This window comes from Mirounga leonina, unplaced genomic scaffold, assembly GCF_011800145.1.
Source record: "Mirounga leonina isolate KUSES-001 unplaced genomic scaffold, KU_Mleo_1.0 Mir_127, whole genome shotgun sequence".
Classification (NCBI taxonomy): Eukaryota; Metazoa; Chordata; class Mammalia; order Carnivora; family Phocidae; genus Mirounga; species Mirounga leonina.
The window spans coordinates 72,479,648-72,498,397 of NW_023270316.1; the positions used below are offsets into that span (position 1 = coordinate 72,479,648).

General features: G+C 46.6%; 1 protein-coding gene across 1 annotated transcript in view; it reads left to right on the forward strand.

The window, feature by feature from the left end:
• The first annotated feature begins 2,027 nt into the window (after positions 1-2,027).
• Positions 2,028-18,750, forward strand: part of FLT1 (fms related receptor tyrosine kinase 1) — a 174,246-nt gene continuing 157,523 nt past the window's right edge. Inside the window, exon 1 of the mRNA XM_035003626.1 lies at positions 2,028-2,447. Within this exon, the coding sequence (XP_034859517.1) occupies positions 2,384-2,447 (64 nt within the window). The 5' untranslated portion in view covers positions 2,028-2,383. The remainder of the gene's footprint in view (positions 2,448-18,750) is intronic.

Here is an 18,750-nt window from a genome sequence, read left to right on the forward strand (position 1 = left end):
AATACCTGCTGTGGCTTCACAAACAGAGTGTATAGTATATGTATACTATATATTTAGTATATGGCAGGTATATGGAGTGCTGTCTCTCTGGGTGTTTACAAAATCAAATGGTGTTTTTAAAGTTGAATTACATTTTTATAGGTTGTACTATATGGACTACTTTCCTCCAGAGTCAGCTAAGTGTTCCTGAGTAGCCCTCCTGAGCTCCCAGGGCAGACCACCTCTTCTCTGCACCTTTGAGAACCCAAGCCCCCCCCTCCCCCACACTATGGTCCCTGCACCGTATTGTCATGGCCTCTTTACCTGTCACCCTCCTCTCTAGATTCTACGCTCCTTAGAAGGCAGAGATGATATCTTCCCCGCCCCAATGCTTTTAGCCCCAACACAATGCCTGGCCCCTGTGAGGTGTTGCAGAAGGCCAATGCTGACAGCTTCTCCTTGGGAGGGAGCCTGGGAGTGACAAGCAGCTCTAAAGTGAGGTAGAGGGACACCTTGGCTCTCCCAGTGTGTCCCAGGCAGTGACCTGGGCTCAGGGACCTGTTGGAGAAGGATCAGCGGTCAGCTTCCAGCAATCTGTATTTCCTAACTGTTCATGGAATGATCTGTGGTTTTCCAGGAGCCGGGTTTGGGGGAGGCAGAGAAAAGGAGCCAGGGGGAGTGGAAACATAGAAAGCGCTGGTGAAGCTGGCAGGGCAGCAGTGACTCCACACGGTCTTCCTTTCTTCTGAACCACGAGGGGCTGCCACTCAGGCTCCCGGGCGCCAGGTGTAGGTTTGCGAGGTGTCTGCATGGGGCTGCGGGTGGCAGGAACCTGTCCTCGCTCGGCTGCCCGTAGGTGTGGCACCTTCGGGTTGCCCAACCTTCGCAGGCGGGGAGGTAGTCCAGTCCTACAGGGAAGAGTCGCTGGTCCCCTTTAGGAGCCATCACAGTCCCTTTTATCAAGACCAACCATCTGGCCAGTTCCAATAGCACTATTTTTCAAGCCAGAGGTATTTACAAAGACAAGACTGGGCTGCTCCGTGGAGTCTAGGATGATTTCAGCCTTTGAGGTAATGGAGACATAATTGAGGAACAAGGTGGAATTAGTGTCATCACAAATGATCTAGTGCCTCAAGTTAATGTCATCGGGTTTTGTTGGAAGAGCAGCAGTCGCTCATCTTGCGTAGCAAGCTGCCATCAGAAAGATTTTTTTTCTGGAGCATTGAGGAAATAAGGCTTAAGTGCTCGGCCCTTACAAGCTGCAGGAGCAGTTTCACGCCTCGGCTTTTTAAAAGGTATCATGATGTTATTCGTTGTTTTGCTTCTAGGAAGCAGAGGGTTTAGGAAATGACTTGGGCGGGTGCATCCCTGCGGCCGAAAGAGACACAGACGTACTCCCCAGGGACCTGAGAGGGTTCTCTGTCTTCCCCAAGGTGCCGCGCAAGCGTCCGGTCCCCTCGGATGCTCCCGGTCCAGTCCCTGTGCAGAGGGTCTCCGGCGCCTTCCTAGACGTCTGGGGACATTCTGGGGGGCCTGGGGCGGCTAGACCAGGCGGCAAGAACAAGGAAGAGGAGGGAGCCGGACTGCGCCTCACTCCTCCGTGCCAAGGACACCGTCGCGGAGGCGCGGCCAGCTTCCCACGGATCGGACTTTCCGCCCCCGGAGCTGGGCGGCCGAGCTCCAGCCCGGTCCCCCTTCCCTGCTTCGGGCGGCCCCCAAAGGCTGAGTAAGCCGGGCGGAGGGAGGGAGACTGCAAGGATTTCCTGAGCGCTAAGGGAAGGAGGAGGGGACCCGGGCAGGAGGGCCGGGAGCAAGGACCCTGAACCTGCCGGGGCCGCCCCCGGGCAGAGTAGCCACCGCCTCCCCACGAGCGCTCGCCCTCGGTCGCGACGCGCGCTCGGGCCCCAGCTACCCGCCCCCCTCCCCCGGCGGCCCCCGCCCCTCTCGGGAGCCGTAGGGAATCAGGTCCCGGAGGAAGAGGGTAGGTGGGGAGGCGGATGAGGGGTGGGGGACCCCTTGACGTCACTGGAAGGAGGTGCCGGGGTAGGAAGTGGGCTGGGGAAAGTTTATAAATCGCCCCCGCCCTCGGCTCCTCTTAATCGAGGTCCGCAGAAGGCTCAGAGCGCGGCGGGCGGACGCTCCTTGCGGCTCCTCCCCGGCGGCGACGGCGGTGGCGGCGGCGGCGGCGGCGGCGGCTCGGAGCGGGCTCCGGGACTGGAGCGCAGCGGCCAGAGGACGCCGAGCTGCGAGGATTACCCGGGGAAGTGGTGGTCTCCCTGGCTGGAGCAGCGGAGAGGGGCGCTCGCGGCGGAGGACCGGAGTGCGAGAAGACAGCTTCGGGCGGCTGGGTCTGTGGCCCGCGAGCAGCGCGGGGACCGGGCAAGCAGGCCGCGTCGCGCTCACCATGGTCAGCTGCCGGGACACCGGGGTCCTGCTGTGCGCGCTGCTGGGCGGTCTGCTGCTCACAGGTGAGGCGAGGTCGGGGCCAGAGGCCCGCGCGGCGCCGGGCTGGGGCGGCAGGCGGGCACACCCTTGGGGCTGGGCCCGGTGCGCGCGGGGAGGTGAAGCTGCAGCCGCCAGAAGCGAGCCTCGCCGGGAACCTGGGACGCTGGTTGTCGTGGGCACGCCTGGGGCCGTGGCGCCCTTCTCTTCCGTTGGGCGGGCAGTGCCGGCGCCTCGGAGAGCAGCTGGCGGAGGTCCGCGGGCATCGCCGCCCTGAACGGCTGCCGGCGCGGCGCTCGGGTCCGCGCCGGGGCTGCCCCTTTGCGGCTGGAGTCGCCGACCCTCTCCGCCCGGCTCCCGGGCCGGGTCTCCCCGCCCAGGCTCCAGGCTCGGGGAGCCCCGCGCACCCGGACCTGCCTGACCCCCGCCGCCTGCTCCCAGGCGGCCTGGCGCCGGTCGGCAGGGCCCACGGGAGCCCCGAGCAGTGGCTCCTAGAACGCCCGCCAGGCTGCCTGGGGGCTGGGCTGAGGCCCGGGCGTTGGCGCCGTGGGCACCGGCCACGACGTCGTGCCTCCCTGGGGGAGGAGGAGAGCCCGCTGCAGGGGATCGCGTGCCTGCCGGGAGCGGACAGATCGCAGGAGATGGCAAAAGCCGATGTCCTTCGACCCACTTGGGGTCCCCCGGCCCGCATGCCCCCGGGAACGCTCCGGCAGCTTCCACTCCTCCCCGCCGCTGGCCGACCGCCGGGCCGAGCGCGCTGCGCGCAGCCACCCGGGTGGGGCCCCTGCGGCCGGTCCAGCCCAGGTCGCCGACCTGAGTGAACCTGACTGACCAGGGCAGCCGGGAACCCAGATACCGTTAAGTTTCGGAATTGCAGGCCTAGTCTTTAAGTTCCGAGAGAAGAGAGGGAGGACGCTTTGGACCAAAAGATGCCGTTTGAGGAATCGGCGAGGTCCGCCCCTTTGCCGGGAATTCGAGAAACAGGCGGCAGAACAGTCCGGGGCCAGGAGGTTATACCGCTGTTAGTGTGGAGGGCGCCCGGCACCCCGGCGTCAAAGCCCGAGGGGACTTAGGGGCCCAGATTTGCCTTTTCTGCCCATTGGGGCTGAGTGGCCAAGCCCTCCGGTTCAGTCCCCCTGGGCGCAGAGAGCCGTATTTCGGAGCGCCTTTCTTTTAAGCAATCCGGGAGAAAAGGTAATCCATGAAATAGAGTACGGTAACATAAAAAAGTTATTGCAGTGATTCCAGGGAAGGAAAAAGTCAGTAGGGTTGAGCGTTTTTAAAAATGCTTGTTAAACCCCCAAAGCAGTTAACTGTTAAGAAATATTCTTTCTCAGTGGAAAGACTAATTAGATCGTCGGTTTCTAAAAAACAAGTAATAGCTCCGATTAGATTGGCGAAAGCATTAAACTGAGAGGCAGGCGAAGTCCTAATGTCTGAGAACTTGCTATAAGTTGGGAAAGTCGGTAACATAACTATATTATATGAAATATTGCTTCTTTTCAAAAATACAGCCGCTTATATTGAAGTGTAATTGCTCAGAGCACTTAAGTAACTTCTGAAATCCGTTTGCCTGTTATGTAAAGGTGAATCTAGGTAAATTCTTGCGAATCCAAAAAATGAAGGGAAAAGTATATGCTTCATTGGTTTTTTCTGCTGCACACATATACATCTTTACTTCTGTTTCAAAAACGTGGTTGACCAGCGAAGTATAGTTCTGTTGGTGATGAGGAGCAATTTAGATCCGTGCAAGCTTTTCAGAAACCTGAGTAAGGTTCCGTTGAGATTTCTTTTAGATTTTATTTTACTTAAATGAGGCAGAGATGTTGGGACTCTTTTGCGATTAAAAAAAAAGTATATGTGTTATAACAAGAAAGCAAGACAAAACATTAGTAAGGTGAGAACCGCTTTACCTGCTGGGTTAGGGACTGTTGTTTCAGTGGTCCTGGTGTGTAATTGTTGAAGCATGGCTTTGTAAACCACACGCTTCTGGCTGGTTAACAGACAACTCACACTACAACAATCAGCTGCCTACCTCGTAAATAGCATCAGGGCTTTCAAACTGAACTCAGGGGCTACTCCAGGAAGTGGTGTCCAGAAAAAGGCCAAGTTTCTGCTCTGTGGATTTATAAGGAGTCTGCTCTCCTTCAGGTGCTATATAGCCTTTGAATATTTGTGGGTTATTAATATTTTGAGCTTGTGTGTTAATGTGTGTGCATGCACTGAGGTATAATTTAATCAGAGGCTCAGTCAGACAAAAAGATAATGCATTTCCCCCTAAAGATTACATTTACCTTCTTCCAAATATCCTGAGAAATTAAAAGACAGATATTTTCAAATCCTCTTTATTGAGATCCTTCCCTCTAAAAAGAATACCTCCCTTACTCTAGCTCAAAGTCTCATTTTCTTATTTTAAGGCACCATGTCCATGATTAAAGCCACAGACCCTTTTTTCTGTCCCCCCTTTTGGGGGGGTTTTGAGCAGCTGATATTTACAATTTGCTGTAACTAACGGAAATGCATCACTTCTGAATCTTGTGAGGGAAATCTACATTAATATGAAATTAAAATGTGCTTGAAAATAATAGTTCCAAATAGAATGTAATAAATCTTTCATAATAAAGCTAATTTTACATGACAATTTTTGTTGTTTTCTCAAAGGTGTAGGAAGCCACACTTTTTTGATAATGCTTTTCTATCTTGCATATTTGAACTATTAATTAGTTAGCACCTTTGGCAGTCCACGCTGGGAGTTTTCCACCTGATGGATTGTGTTGCAGATGGACTGTAGGTGGTCACCTGCTCTAGTTCCTTAATATTTTTACCTTATTTGTTTATTGTTATTTTAAGTTTTTTCTTTGCCTGTTGAAAATTCTGTAACAGGCTCTCCAGTTTCTTTGCTGGGGATCATTAAGTGGATTTTTCGTTTTCATATGTGAAAGTCAGAAGTTAGAATAGATGCCTATTTCTAATGCCCCTTTCCAATTCTTTAAGACTCAGTGAATGCGATCTGAAGAGAAACCAGAGTCAGTGAATGGTTCCAAGGAATGGGCTGTGTCTCTCTTTCTCTCTGGCCCTTATACATTTGCATATAAAATGGATGATAAGCCCAGTAATGCCAGAGCTAAGCCTGTAATGATGAACTGGGCGTCACCTGCTATCAGTAATCACACTGCATTTTCTTTTTTCATCCACCAGCTGGTTAACTTGCTCTTTAATGGGTTGCAAGAGCTAAGCTGTTAGAGGCTGTCTGAACGAGTAGTAATCATGGACTTTTTTCTCTTTTTCCAAACAGAATGTAACCCTAGGAAGTAAACTCTACTTCCCAACTCTGGTTACGTTACCTCTTCTAAAAGGCCGTCAGTCGTTTTAAACTCAGAAGAATTTCTTGTGTTTTTTTTTTTTTAATTAATTTTCACTTATTTGATTAAAAAATAACTGCATTCTAAAAATTTCAGATTGCAACAGGGATACTAAACCTCTTATTTAAAAGTGGGCCTGTTTTATATGATCTTCTAGAACAAACCAAATAATCACTTTGTTCTCCTTACCAAAAAGTATTGAGACATTCTAAATCTACTTTGAACATATATAATATAGTAGCTGAAAATATGTTGCAAAAAAAATTGGTTTTATATTGACCAAAAAAATGCAGTGTCCTGGAGGAAGGTTATCCCACCTATTGCGAGGTTGTGGCTGTTGTTTACTCTGGCTTGAGAAGTTCTGCAAAGCAAGAACAAACTGAGATGTGTATGCGAGTGGGCATAAGAATGGAGAGAAAGTGAAAGAAGCTCTCTTGGCATTTGGGTGTTAAATGCAAAGCTTGCTGGTGTTAGGTTTTTGGTACAGTTGCACGGTTGGGAGTTTATTGGATATCAAGTAAATATAACTTTTCGGAGTATTTGTCATTGTGGAGAAGAGAGGAAAGACATGTGAAACGACACCAGACTTTTTTTTTTAAACAAAAATATATCATGAGGAATGGTTAAAAGCATTAAAAGCATCTGTTGCATTGCTTTAATAATTTAATAGAACAGGATAGTCCCTGCCATTCCATTGGTCTTGGTATACTGGTGAGGCTTGTAAGGAATGACAAGATCTCTTGCCAAATGCTTTCCAGGATCATTGTTGATTCCTCACACACTTGGGTGCCTTGGAAATTGCATGCTGCTGATGACATTACTGGATTTTATACCAGATTGAGGGAGGGGAAGGAAATGGGAGGAATGGGGTAATTGACGGAGGGATTGAGAGGAAAGCCTCTGGCTTAGCATCTGGGACTGCAGGGGGGTTTCATTAAGGAAATGGTTCCATTGAGTCTGCTGAAGATAGTGGACTAGATTTCCTGCATTGCTGTTGGGGCGGATGTGGGGGGATGTCAAGAATTCCTGGGGATTTCCCATCAGTCTCGGTAAGCTGAATGCCTGAGAGCCACATCTGATTATTGCTCCTTGCCTTGATTTTGAGCTCCTTGCGAGACCTGATCTTGTCTCTCAGACATACAGGTTGTGAGAGCTAGATGGAACCTCACAGATCCAAGACACTCATTTCAAAGATGAGAAAACCCACCCAGAACAGTGGGTTTTTCCCCCCAAGGTCGGTAGCTGGCTGGTGGCAGACCCAGGCATAGAACCTGATGTTCCCAGTACAGATAACATTTCTTCTTCATTTCTGTCTTTCCTCCATCCCAAGCAGAGTAGAGATGTTCAAACATTTGTTGAATGACATTATTATAGTGCTCACGTTTCTTTTTAAATGCCGGCATCTTTTTCAAATGTGAAATTTTCCTCTATTTTCTTATAGCCCACAAGGGGTTTAGATTAAGAATACCAAAATTATGGCTGCTTAGTAGTACACTGATAGATTTGGTGAGCAAACTGATTCTCCTTGTGACCCTTCTTTTGAACTGCTGTGTCTGAAATAGTTGGAGCCTACATGACTAGCCTCATTTCTCACCACTTCCCTCCACACACCCTGTGACCCAGCTACACAAACCCTTACCCCAGTCAAAGAACTTACTCACCATTCTTACGATGGGCCTTGTGCATTCATCACTCCGTGTTCATGCTGTTTGCCTGCAAGACCCTTTCCCTCCTTTGCATTTCCTTCTCCCCTGCCTTCAAAAGCCTTCAAAAGCTCCGAAATCACCATCTCTTTGCATTCCTCCTTATAGCTGCAGACTCACCATCTCTTTGCTTTCCTCCTTATAGCTGCAGACGGAATTTGTGGTTTCTTCTCCTATAGGTACCCTCTTCTATAGAACCTTTATATGTACCCCTTTCTAGTTGTTTTCACCTTGCATCGTTACTATTCTGTTTATGTATCTGTCCCTTTGCTCTCTGATCCTTGGCACCTAGTGTAATGCCTGGCATGGAGGCCCTCAGTAAGTGCTGGAATCAATCAGTGATGTCACCACACTACCATTTCAAAGAAGAAAGCTCTCAGGGCCAGATATGAATTTATCCCAGTATGTTAATGTGCTCCTGCCTGTCCAGTTGGCCTCAGTTACAGTGGATTCCTTGGAAGGCTTGCTCCCAAGAGATAATGTTGGTCTGCGAAGATGACATTGCAGTTAGTGGCTAAGATGTAGGAAATCAGCTAGGATCTTCAACTCTCTGAGATCCCTCTTTCCTGTATTCCTCTCCTTTTTGGTCCTGATGCTTCACTGGGGACTCGGAGCCACCAAAGCTGGATTTCAGCCTCCCAGGTGGCCAGCAGCCTCTTCTGGCTCCCACATTGTGCTTGTGGCCCGTCTTCTCCTGGGACACCTATGTCCTTCTTCAAGGCTCTTTTTATAAAATCTTAGACGTGGCTTGGACCTGTAATCAGAGGAAACAGAGGTGGTGGTCTTGAAGAATACCATGGTTAACCAAATCATGGGTGGGCAAGATCAAGTTCTTAGAAAATACAGACTCGGTGAAAAATAGTAAAAATGGCATTAAATAGTTAATTTAATAGATAGGTTTCAACCATAAATAAAAGTTTTATGAGGTATTTGCTTTCAGAACAAGATTAGTTGGTGACATCAAGCAACGAAGGTAAGTGTCCTTCTCTGGAATCTTAGCTGTCAGGGAAGCGTCACTGTCCTATTGTGTCCTGCTACCCTGATAACAGGTTTTGTGTGTGTGTGTGTGTGTGCTTGTTACTGGCTTGACATTCAATGTGTTTGTACTGGTTCTTCCTTGTCTTGTATTGCAAATCTTGGCAAATGCTTTTGTCAATTTCACAGATTACCGCAGTGCCTAAAGGCACTTTTCCTCAGCCTGGTCTTCTAACCTATTTAACTGATGGAGTGTGAATTGATTTCCTTTCAAGCTACAGACCCACCCATGTGGTCCCCACTAGCAAAGCTATAACAATGATCAGATGCTTGTATTGAAAGGGGCCTGGGCGCCTGGGTGGCTCAGTCGGTTAAGCGACTGCCTTCGGCTCAGGTCATGATCCCAGCGTCCTGGGATCGAGTCCCGCATCGGGCTCCCTGCTCTGCGGAGAGCCTGCTTCTCCCTCTCCCACTCCCCCTACTTGTGTTCCCTCTCTCGCTGTGTCTCTCTCTGTCAAATAAATAAATAAAATCTTTAAAAAAAAAAAAAAAAAAAGAAAGGGGCCTGAAGTGAACCTTATACAGATGAAAAGCCTTCGCTTTCATTATACACAAATATGAAACCACTTAAACTCAAGGCCACCTTTAGCAAAACCCTGATTAGTAATTAGTCTGCCAGGTGATTTCTGTGAAACCCTTTGCCTTTTGCTAGGGCCATGGTCCCCCGCATTGGCTCTACATTAGAATCATCTGGGAAGCTTTGAAACATCCCTTGCCCTGGCTGCACCCCTTACCAATTTAATCACAATCTCTTGAGTGGGAGCCAGGCATCAGTAATTTTTAAAGCTTCCAGATGATTTCAGTGGGCGGCCAAGGTTAAGAACCTCCTATTTTATCATCCATCCAAATCACCTGGAAAGCTTGCTCGCTAGAGTGCTGGGCCCCACCCCAGAGTTTCTGGTGCAGTAGGCCTTGGGGCGGGCGGGGCTGAGAATTTGCATTTCAAACAAGTTCCCTTGTGTGGCTGATACACCTAATCCAGAGACCACTGCCCTAGGGGCTGGTTTGAGAGGCCTGGCCACCTGGGAGGCCCATGTGCTAATCTGTAAAAGGCTCTAAATCATCATCAGACATAACAAGGTAGAGGAAATTGTTTACAAGAATTCTTGCTGGGAAGAGTATGTGTTAGCAGAAGGAATATTAGGATCAAGTGCTTGGGGCATGCAACCGATGGAGGTGGCGAAATTGCCTTCTGAGGAAAGTTGGATCCAGTTGGCAGGTGGGGTATGTGAGTTAGGAGCCGGAACTGAATTGCAGGTGTAGACAATAGAGCTAATCGTAGTCTTCTCTGCCTTACACCTCAGAGCACTCAGACTTCCCTCTGTATAAACATTGGTGAATGTCTACAGAGTCCTGTTGAAAGGTGCCGTGCCATTGACCTGTCCTGGGCGCCCACGTACCTCGGGCCTGCCCTGCTACCCTCCAGGATCCCCACGCAATGCGTCCTGAAGCCTCATGATGCTCTGAGTCCCTACCTGAGCTGCTTGGCCTGTATTTCCTTTGCTAGGATCAGTGTCCCCCACTTGGGTGGCTGAATTCTTCCCCTTTGGTTCTGCTGACTTTCGTGGTCTGTCCCCATTGGTGGGAAGAGTCGCTGCTTGGCTGGAGACAGAGCCGGCCTCCCCTTGTGCAGAACCGTGTGCTGGAAACTTCCTTGTGAAACATCAAGAATCCAAGCAGCATCTCCTTCCCTGAGAGCATCTGAGGGTACCTATGGGGCATTCGAGGCCGAATGGTATGTGTACTCCATTTGGGCACTTGGTGCTCAAATATAGAAAGAACATTTTTTCACGCACTCCCACTGCTGATTCACTGTCTGAGGGGCTGAGTCAGGATTGCATTTGTATCTGTCATTTATTGCTATGTAATAGGTTGCCCCAAGACAAATGGCCTTAAACAATAATTCATTAGGCCTGCCTGAGTCTGTGGCTGAGGAACTTGGGCGGGTCTCATCTGAGTCCCTCATGCAGTTGCCGTCAGTTGGCATTTCCACTAGGACCTAGGCGCCGGCTGTCACCGGGTCTCCCTCCACAGACGGTGTTTTGCCATTCAGTGGTGTTGCTCAGGCTTCTTACATGCAGGCAGGGGCGGTGGTCCAAGAGGGTGACTGTGGAAGCCTCCAGGCCCTTGGAGGCCTGGCCTTTGCCACTCCTGCAACACCAGTCTGCCACATCCGATTGCTAAAGGCAGGTCCTAACCCCAAGTCAAGGGGTGTGGAAATGGGCTCCTCTCTTGAAAGCTGCACGATATTGTGGCCGTGTTTTTCAATCCACTCCCCCACCCCACCCCCAATGCTAGCACGGTTAGCTTTTTCTTTTCAGTCTAGCTATTAGGCTGGCACTTGGCCAATAAAATAATAGTGAACAATCCCTTGGCCCTTCTAAACGCTACCTGTGATTGGGACAGCTGGTACCATGGAAGAGCTTCCATTTCATAAATGCTATGATTAGGGTGCACGGGCCTTGATTAAGGTGCCATGCCATGTTGGGGCTGCTGGCCTCTAACGAGTACCGTGATCCCAGCAAGGGAGCACTGCTGATGCTCAGATTCCGAGCGTGGGCAGCCTTGCAGCTTCGTTGTACTTCGATCAGGGGATCTCTGCTGGAGCACTTCTTCTGGAGGCTGTGGGGAGGCTGCATGCTTTGAGGAAAGAAGGAAGGAAGAAAATAACGCTGATGGTTTGTCAGGCACTTTGACTTCCATATATGATTTGACTCAATCCCGAGAGGTAGGTACAGTGCTCTCAAATACGAAGAAACCGAGGCTGACATAAAGTAAAGACTTGCCCTACGATCACAGAAGCGGTAAGTAAAGCTGGGAGTGTTCCAGTCTGATGCGCCTGACTGCCCCAACCCCCTCCGCCTTTCATGCCGGACAGCCTAAATGAAAAGGGGAGAAGGAAAAGAGAGCATCGGTGAGAATGCGCTGGTCTTCCCCTTCTTTCAAAACTCTCTCTCCTTGGAGTTTTGCCATCTCCCAAGAATGTGAGACGCCGCCGCTGCTCCAGCCCGAAGCGGCCTTGGGAGATTCCACCGTCGGTGTGGCAGAGGCCGGCGAAGTCTCCATTAGGACGGCATTGTAATCACGTGGGTTTTCTGATCAAGGACCTTCCAAGAAACTCAAGTCCGAAAAGGATCCCCAACGTCAATAAGAACAGGATTTTTTTTTTTTTTTTTTAGATTTATTTATTTATTTTGGAGAGAGAGAAAGCGGTGGGGAGGGGCTGAGGCAGAGGGAGAGAGAAACTCAAGCAGACTCCGCACGGAGCGGGAAGCCCAGCGTGGGGCTGGATCTCACGACCCTGAGATCACGACCTGCGCCAAAACCAAGGGTCAGACACTTGACCGACTGTACCACCCAGGAGGCCCTTTTTCTGTGTTTCTTAAGAATATGATTTTATATCTCCTATATGTGGCTTCATACTAATTCAGATTACAGAGAAGGATGGATGAGCCAAACCAGCACTTTGATTCTGGAAACGTTCTCATCAGGAAGGTTCTCTGAAAAAGCTGGGGCTGCCCTCTGCCAGATTGCTTCCAGGAATCAAATGTCTACTTCTCTGTGCACCTTTTAGATCCCAGAAACCTCAAAGACTTGGAGCTTTTTCTTAATGAGACTGGAGTACAGGGAAGGACCCATGCACAATGAGGGAGGGGGAGGATGCATGTACTGAGCCCCTCCTAAGCACAGGCTCTGTATATGGCAGCTCCAATGAACTTCTTCATAATTATCCAATGTGTGCACTTTTAACTTTGTTTATTACGGATTGAAAACCCCGAGGCTCAGGGAAACTGGGTGATTTGCTGAGGATCACACCCTTATGAGAGTCCAGCCCAGGGTTCAAACCAGATCATTCTGATTTTGAAATTGGTACTCTTTCCGCCAACATGTACCCAACATATCTTGAATGACAAAATCTAGGAGTTAAGGAAAACCAAAGAGTTTGGCTTCTGGGGTTTAGAATCGATAGCTTTATGTCTGTGAGAAAAACACAACTGTCTGAGGGCATTCTCCTAGAGGGAGTTACTTTTCAGTGTAGGATGGACACAGCACAAGCTTTCACTTCTTTTTTCTTTCTTTGTCTCTTTCTTCAAAGCAATTTTCAAACATACAGCAGGGTTAATTATTGTCATCATGTGGTACATTGCATCTCCAGATGATTTACCTTGTTGATCGACAGTCCTCGTAACATTATCAAAAATGGAAGCATTTCTTTCAAGCCCTGTTGTGCCTTGGGTCTCTCTTCCTCCGCTAGATCATTCCTTTCAGATCTTCAAACCTGCAAGAAGTCTAGAAAGAGGAAAAAAAAAAAGTCTAGAAAGAGGAAAAAGTGTTTTTACTTCTTCCTTGATCAATGACTTGGAGAGGGACACTTTTCAATACCAGAATATGGCTGTGTTCATCCAAATCTGAGAAAAACCCTGTCCTGCCACCTTTTATCGTTCATTCCAAGCCAACAGTGGAAAATGTAGTCCAATGGATATATATGCCTTGGATGGAAATTATCAGGACTGGTGATATATAAACTGTTTGATTTTTTTTTATTATTGTTTTCTTTTTCTAAGTTGGCATTAGAGCAACCAAAAGTAGATGTAAACACTTGGGAAAGCAGGGTTGTATTAGAGGAGATTGCAAACAATTTGAAAAGGCAGTGTAAACTCTCATTATGGCATTTTGCCTGTGATTAATGGTATTGTTTTCTTTTTGGAAAACACTGTTTAACTCTCTTTTCCACTTAATGTCTCCTGCTGGATCAGATTTTTGTTGTCTGTTCTTTGGAAATATTTATAGCTTTGAAATCTTTTCCATAGGGAATTCTGCTAGAACTAGAGAAAAAAAATTGCATGGGAATTGAGCAATTGTATTGTCCCAGGATGGACCTTGTGCACCTATAACTTCTGGAGGGTTAGGGAATATTTGACACACGTCCTTGATGTACAAATTAGCAGTGATTCTACCACACATTCCCCTATCCCATTCCCTGTCCTCAAAACTGGTAAATGAGAAATAGCCTCTGCAAAGTATTTGTCACACAGAGTCCCTTGGAAGGCAAATGGGGAAGTCAGGAAACTAACACAAATGCTGAACTTCAGGAATTTCTATCTCACCTTAGTCTGTCTCGGTTGACATTGAGCTTAGTGATTCTATATCTGGCTAGCTCTTTTTAGGGGCAGTGAAATTCTAAAATGTTGAGATTGAGTTGTTTTGGATATAAAGCCGAGTCCAAGCAGATGGGCATGGGATTGTCTTGCTGGAATAACTCACTCACCATTTTGGGAGAGTGTTAAGGAAAAACTTGGGATGGGAAATTTCTTTTAAGGAACATATTTTCTTAGAATGTTTTGGAATGCTGTACTTTCTGCTGTGATTTCATAAGGAAAAGCATGGATCATAACAAATTTGATTCTCCTGTTGCCTGTTTCATAACCAGTCATCTTTGTAGGTTTATGTGCAACTTTCCATGGAATTCAGGCATGTGCAGAAGACTATTTTTTTTTGAAGACTTTTATTTTAGAACATTTTAAAATATTCACTTAAAAGGTGCTCAGGCAATTATCATCAATTAGCCCAGTATATTTTATTTCAAGATATAAACATGGTTGTGTTCATTGTGCTATATGTTTGCCATTGAAGAAGTGTCTTAGTTTGTGACGTTAACTGAATTTTACTGAAGTGAATCACTTAAGTTAGTGAAGAATTTATGACTCCCTCAAAAACATGTCTTTGAAAACAAGCTATACATAGTTATGAGGTGATCTCTTGTTTGTTGACTTAGATAATCTTCTACATTTCTTCGTATTCACCTAATCTACTTCTAGATGACTCATGACCTAAGAGGCTGCTCAGGGCTGAGAGCCCTTCAAAAGGAAGTGCTTGTTTCTGATTCATCTTCCCAGCTCTGAATCCAGTACAGTACATGGTACACAGTAGTCACTCAATAAATGCTGGTTGAACTGACTGAAACTGTATCCTAGTGTTTCCTCTCGTTCTCAGAGACCCTTGTAGGAGTCGTGGTTCCACATTGGTTCACTTTCTAAGAACCTGTGTGCGAGTGTGTTTGAAGGAGGTTGGCAGAAATCTGTCTAAGAGCTGGCAGTCAATCTCCCAGCGCCTCTGTAATGTTCTGTTCCTTCCTTATGGGCATCCTCTGGTTCCAGTGACCCCTTTCTTGTCTTTGGCTGAGCTGGCCATGTTCTCCTGAATTGAATCTAGATTTAGGATTCAAAATGAGGATTTAAGCTGCCCAGCCACTAGAGAAATGGTTCCCAAGAGATCTTTTCTTTAAATTAGACCTCCTGCTGGGAAATTCTTAGCTGGTCAAGGTTCCTAAACAGCACAGAAGACAGACTGTTGATTGGGAACGTGAATTTCTAGGTACACCAATTCAGCCTAAAGATATTAGGTGATGTTACTGCCCCTGCTATTGTTTTTGCCATCTTAGATAAGGACTTTTGGGTTGGAAGCTATTTCCTCTTGGCTCTGCACCATCCCCAGGGTAAGCTAGGAAGACGAGAGGGGTGAAGAGGAGGGACAAGTTCAGTTCTGGCTAATGTAATCATGCGAATGAAAACTCATCATTTTCTTTCATTCCTCTCATTGCTTCTCCTCCTCTTCCATGATTTTCAAAAGCACAGCATGACCTGGGCAGATCTTTAGAGAATGTTCCTTTGTGGCTTTTATTCTAGTGGCAAATAAAGTCAGATAAATCCCCCATTTTAAAAAATATGCAAACCGGGGCATTGCCTCTCAGCAAAGAGGTCAAGGAAAGCAGAGTTGTGCAGGCAAGAGAGCTAAGGGTATTTGGTAAAGGAAAACAGTTCTCTAAAAGTAAAAATGAAGCTTTAGAGGGTTTGAAAATTTGGAAGTCTTTGAAAGAGAAAGGAAAGAGAACCAAGTGTTTCCTTTAGCAAATACACACTCATTCTTCGGGTCTTACCTTCAACACTATTCTTCTGTGAAAATGTCCCTCACTCCCCGGGCTGGACTAACTTCCCTACATCTGGTGCTTTCCTATGATAACACACAAATATAATGTAATTTTATGTTTATATAGAAAGTAATTTGGAAGTAGGAAATTATATATGTCTACATTTACTTGTTGCTTTATGTCGTCCAGCTTAAGTTATAAGCACTTTAAAGAAAGTGATCTTGTGTGTCTTGTTTATCACTGTATCCTTCTCTTAGTGTATGTTGAAAATATTACATGGAGGAATAAATGCTGAGGTTAAAGATCAGAGAAATCTACAAGGTGAAGGGTGAGAGAAAGGGGTCCTATCGGGAATGTAGTGGGAAGAAAATTAGGGTTGGCTGGTGGTAAAAGAGGGATAAGAAGGATAGATAAATGAAAGGAACAAGTTCCCATACTCCTGGGATCACGGATGGGAGTCCAACCCTTAACACAGTCCATCAGTCTCATCTCGGGGAGTTGGTGGCTTAACTTTATAGGGACAGTTCCAGGACAAGGGACCTTCTTGCCTTCCTACAGAGTTCTTCCTTCTGGTTTTATGTAACTTCTGCTTATCGATTTTGGGCTCGTCCTCCAGAGTCAGCTGATTCATAAGTTATTTTAAAGCCTGTTAGGGATGCTTGGGTGGCTCAGTTGGTTAAGTGTCTGCCTTCGGCTCAGATCATGATCCCAGAATACCGGGATGGAGCCCCCACATCAGGCTCCCTGCTCAGCAGGGAGTCTGCTTCTCCCTCCGCTCCTAATCCCCCCTTGTGCTCTCTCTGTCTCTCTCAAATAAATAAATAAATCTTTTTAAAAAATAGAATAAACCCTGTTAGGTTGATGGCCAGCTGGTAGCAGAAACTGGTGTTGTGTTTTATTTTTTCTTCCATCGGGGTGTGATATCTTGGATGATAACAGACCCAGTATTTCTAGAAACAAAATTCTAGTTTAGGTTAATGAGAATGTATGAGTAAAAATGCCCTGAGAATTAATATTTTCCTGGTTTGGGGTATAAATGACTTTAAAGTCTTGGGGCGCCTGGGTGGCTCAGCTGGTTAAGCAACTGCCTTCGGCTCAGGTCATGATCCTGGAGTCCCGGGATCGAGTCCCGCATCGGGCTCCCTGCTCAGTGAGGAGCCTGCTTCTCCCTCTGACCCTCCCCCCTCTCATGTACTCTCCCTCATTCTCGCTCTCTCAAATAAATAAATAAATCTTTAAAAAAATAAAAAATAAAAAAAATAAAGTCTTTTATGGATATTTGTAAGGGAGCCCTTGCTATCACATATGGCATATTTTACCGAATGGTTTTCACTCACTAAATTATGTCTTTAAAAATTGCGATACTTCTGCTGGAAGCGTCCTGCCTTTAGTGGGTTACTTTCCCTTCCAGGATCTTGGCTCTCAGCAAAATTTATAGAACATTATTCCATCTGAGATAAGATTTTTTTAAAAGTTTGTGAAATCTTAGGAAGATTACAAATAATTCCTGTGTAAATTAAGCAAGTCTTAAGAAAACATGGAAATTAGAGGAAGCCAGAATTTTTTTTTTTAAGATTTTATTTATTTATTTGACAGAGAGAGCAAGAGAGCACAAGCTGGGGGAACAGTAGAGGGTGAGGGAGAAGCAGGCTCCCTGCCAAGCAGGGAGCACGATGTGGGGCTTGATCCCAGGACCCTGGGATCATGACCGGAGCAGGAAGGCAGACACTTAACCATCTGAGCCACCCAGGCACCCCAAAGGAAGCCAGAATTAAAAAGAACAGTTCAGTCATCATACCCATCCCATTGTCTAAGCGGATTAGTCTCCAAAATATGCGTAATGAAAGCAATTGTATTTCGAATTGTTTAATTTAGAAGGAAACTGAGTTTGACAACAGAAACACAATGGTCAGGAATAGTGTTTTAATGAGCCTTAGAAAGTATGCTAACATCGCTTTCAAAAACTCAATTCCCCTATGATGGATAACTTCATCACACACACTTGGCCATTTAAATCTCAAAGGTCAGAGGGTTTGTATATATTATTGGTTACAAAGGCGGAGATCTCTCAACTTGCTTCTCGGGGAGGGAATTTATAAAGCACCTCCTTTATAAGACTGTTTAAAGCGCTCCAGAAAAAGTTTTCTGTGTAGTTTAGGCTTCATAAACTGGATCTATAGTGTGAGAATTAACGTGAGAATCTTATCACACTCTGCTTGCCAATCTCGTTTTATTTCTCCTGTTTTTATATGCAAAGCAAATGCTATTTTGTCATCATTTGTAATAGATTACAAAGTTGAAGAATATATGAAAAGAAGAGACCAAACACAGGTTGGTTATAGTCACGTTTTTGGCTTTTCCTTGCTGGATAGCTAGAGTTAAGGTGCACTCTTGCCTGCCTGCCTACTTGCTTGCTAGCCTTCTTGATTTTATTACCCACATATTTTAAGGCATTATTTTGGATTCAGAATTAAAACCTCAGCACAGTGCATTCTTGTGGTTACTTAATATCATCACAGCATACAGCTCCATGGTATACTTATTTTTTTTTTCCAGAAAGAACAACTGTGTGTACATCTGCAGATTATTTGTGTGTGATAACCTATTATAGGCAGTAGCTACACTACAATTTAAAAGTTCCACTTCCTAGAAAGGGGGAACCCTCCTACACTGTTGGTGGGAATGCAAGTTGGTACAGCCACTTTGGAGAACAGTGTGGAGGTGCCTAAAAAAATTAAAAACAGAGCTACCCTATGACCCAGCAATTGCACTCCTGGGTATTTACCCCAAAGACACAGATGTAGTGAAAAGAAGGGCCATATGCACCCCAATGTTCACAGCAGCAATGTCCGCAATAGCCAGACTGTGGAAGGAGCCGAGATGCCCTTCAACAGATGAATGGATAAAGAAGGTGTGATCCATATATACAATGGAATATTAGCCATCAGAAAAGATGAATACCCAACTTTTACATCAACATGGATGGGACTGGAGGAGATTATGCTAAGTGAAATAAGTCAAGCAGAGAAAGTCAATTACCACATGGTTTCACTTATTTGTGGAACATAAGGAATAGCATGGAGGACATTAGGAGAAGGAAGGGAAAAATGGGGGGGTGGAATTGGGAGGAGAGATGAACCATGAGAGACTATGGACTCAGAAACAAACAGGGTTTTAGGGGGGAGGGGGGATTGGTTAGCCCGGTGATGGGTGTTAAGGAGGTAAGGAGGGCACGTACTGCATGGAGCACTGGGTGTTATACAAAAACAATGGATCGTGGATCACCACATCAAAAACCAAT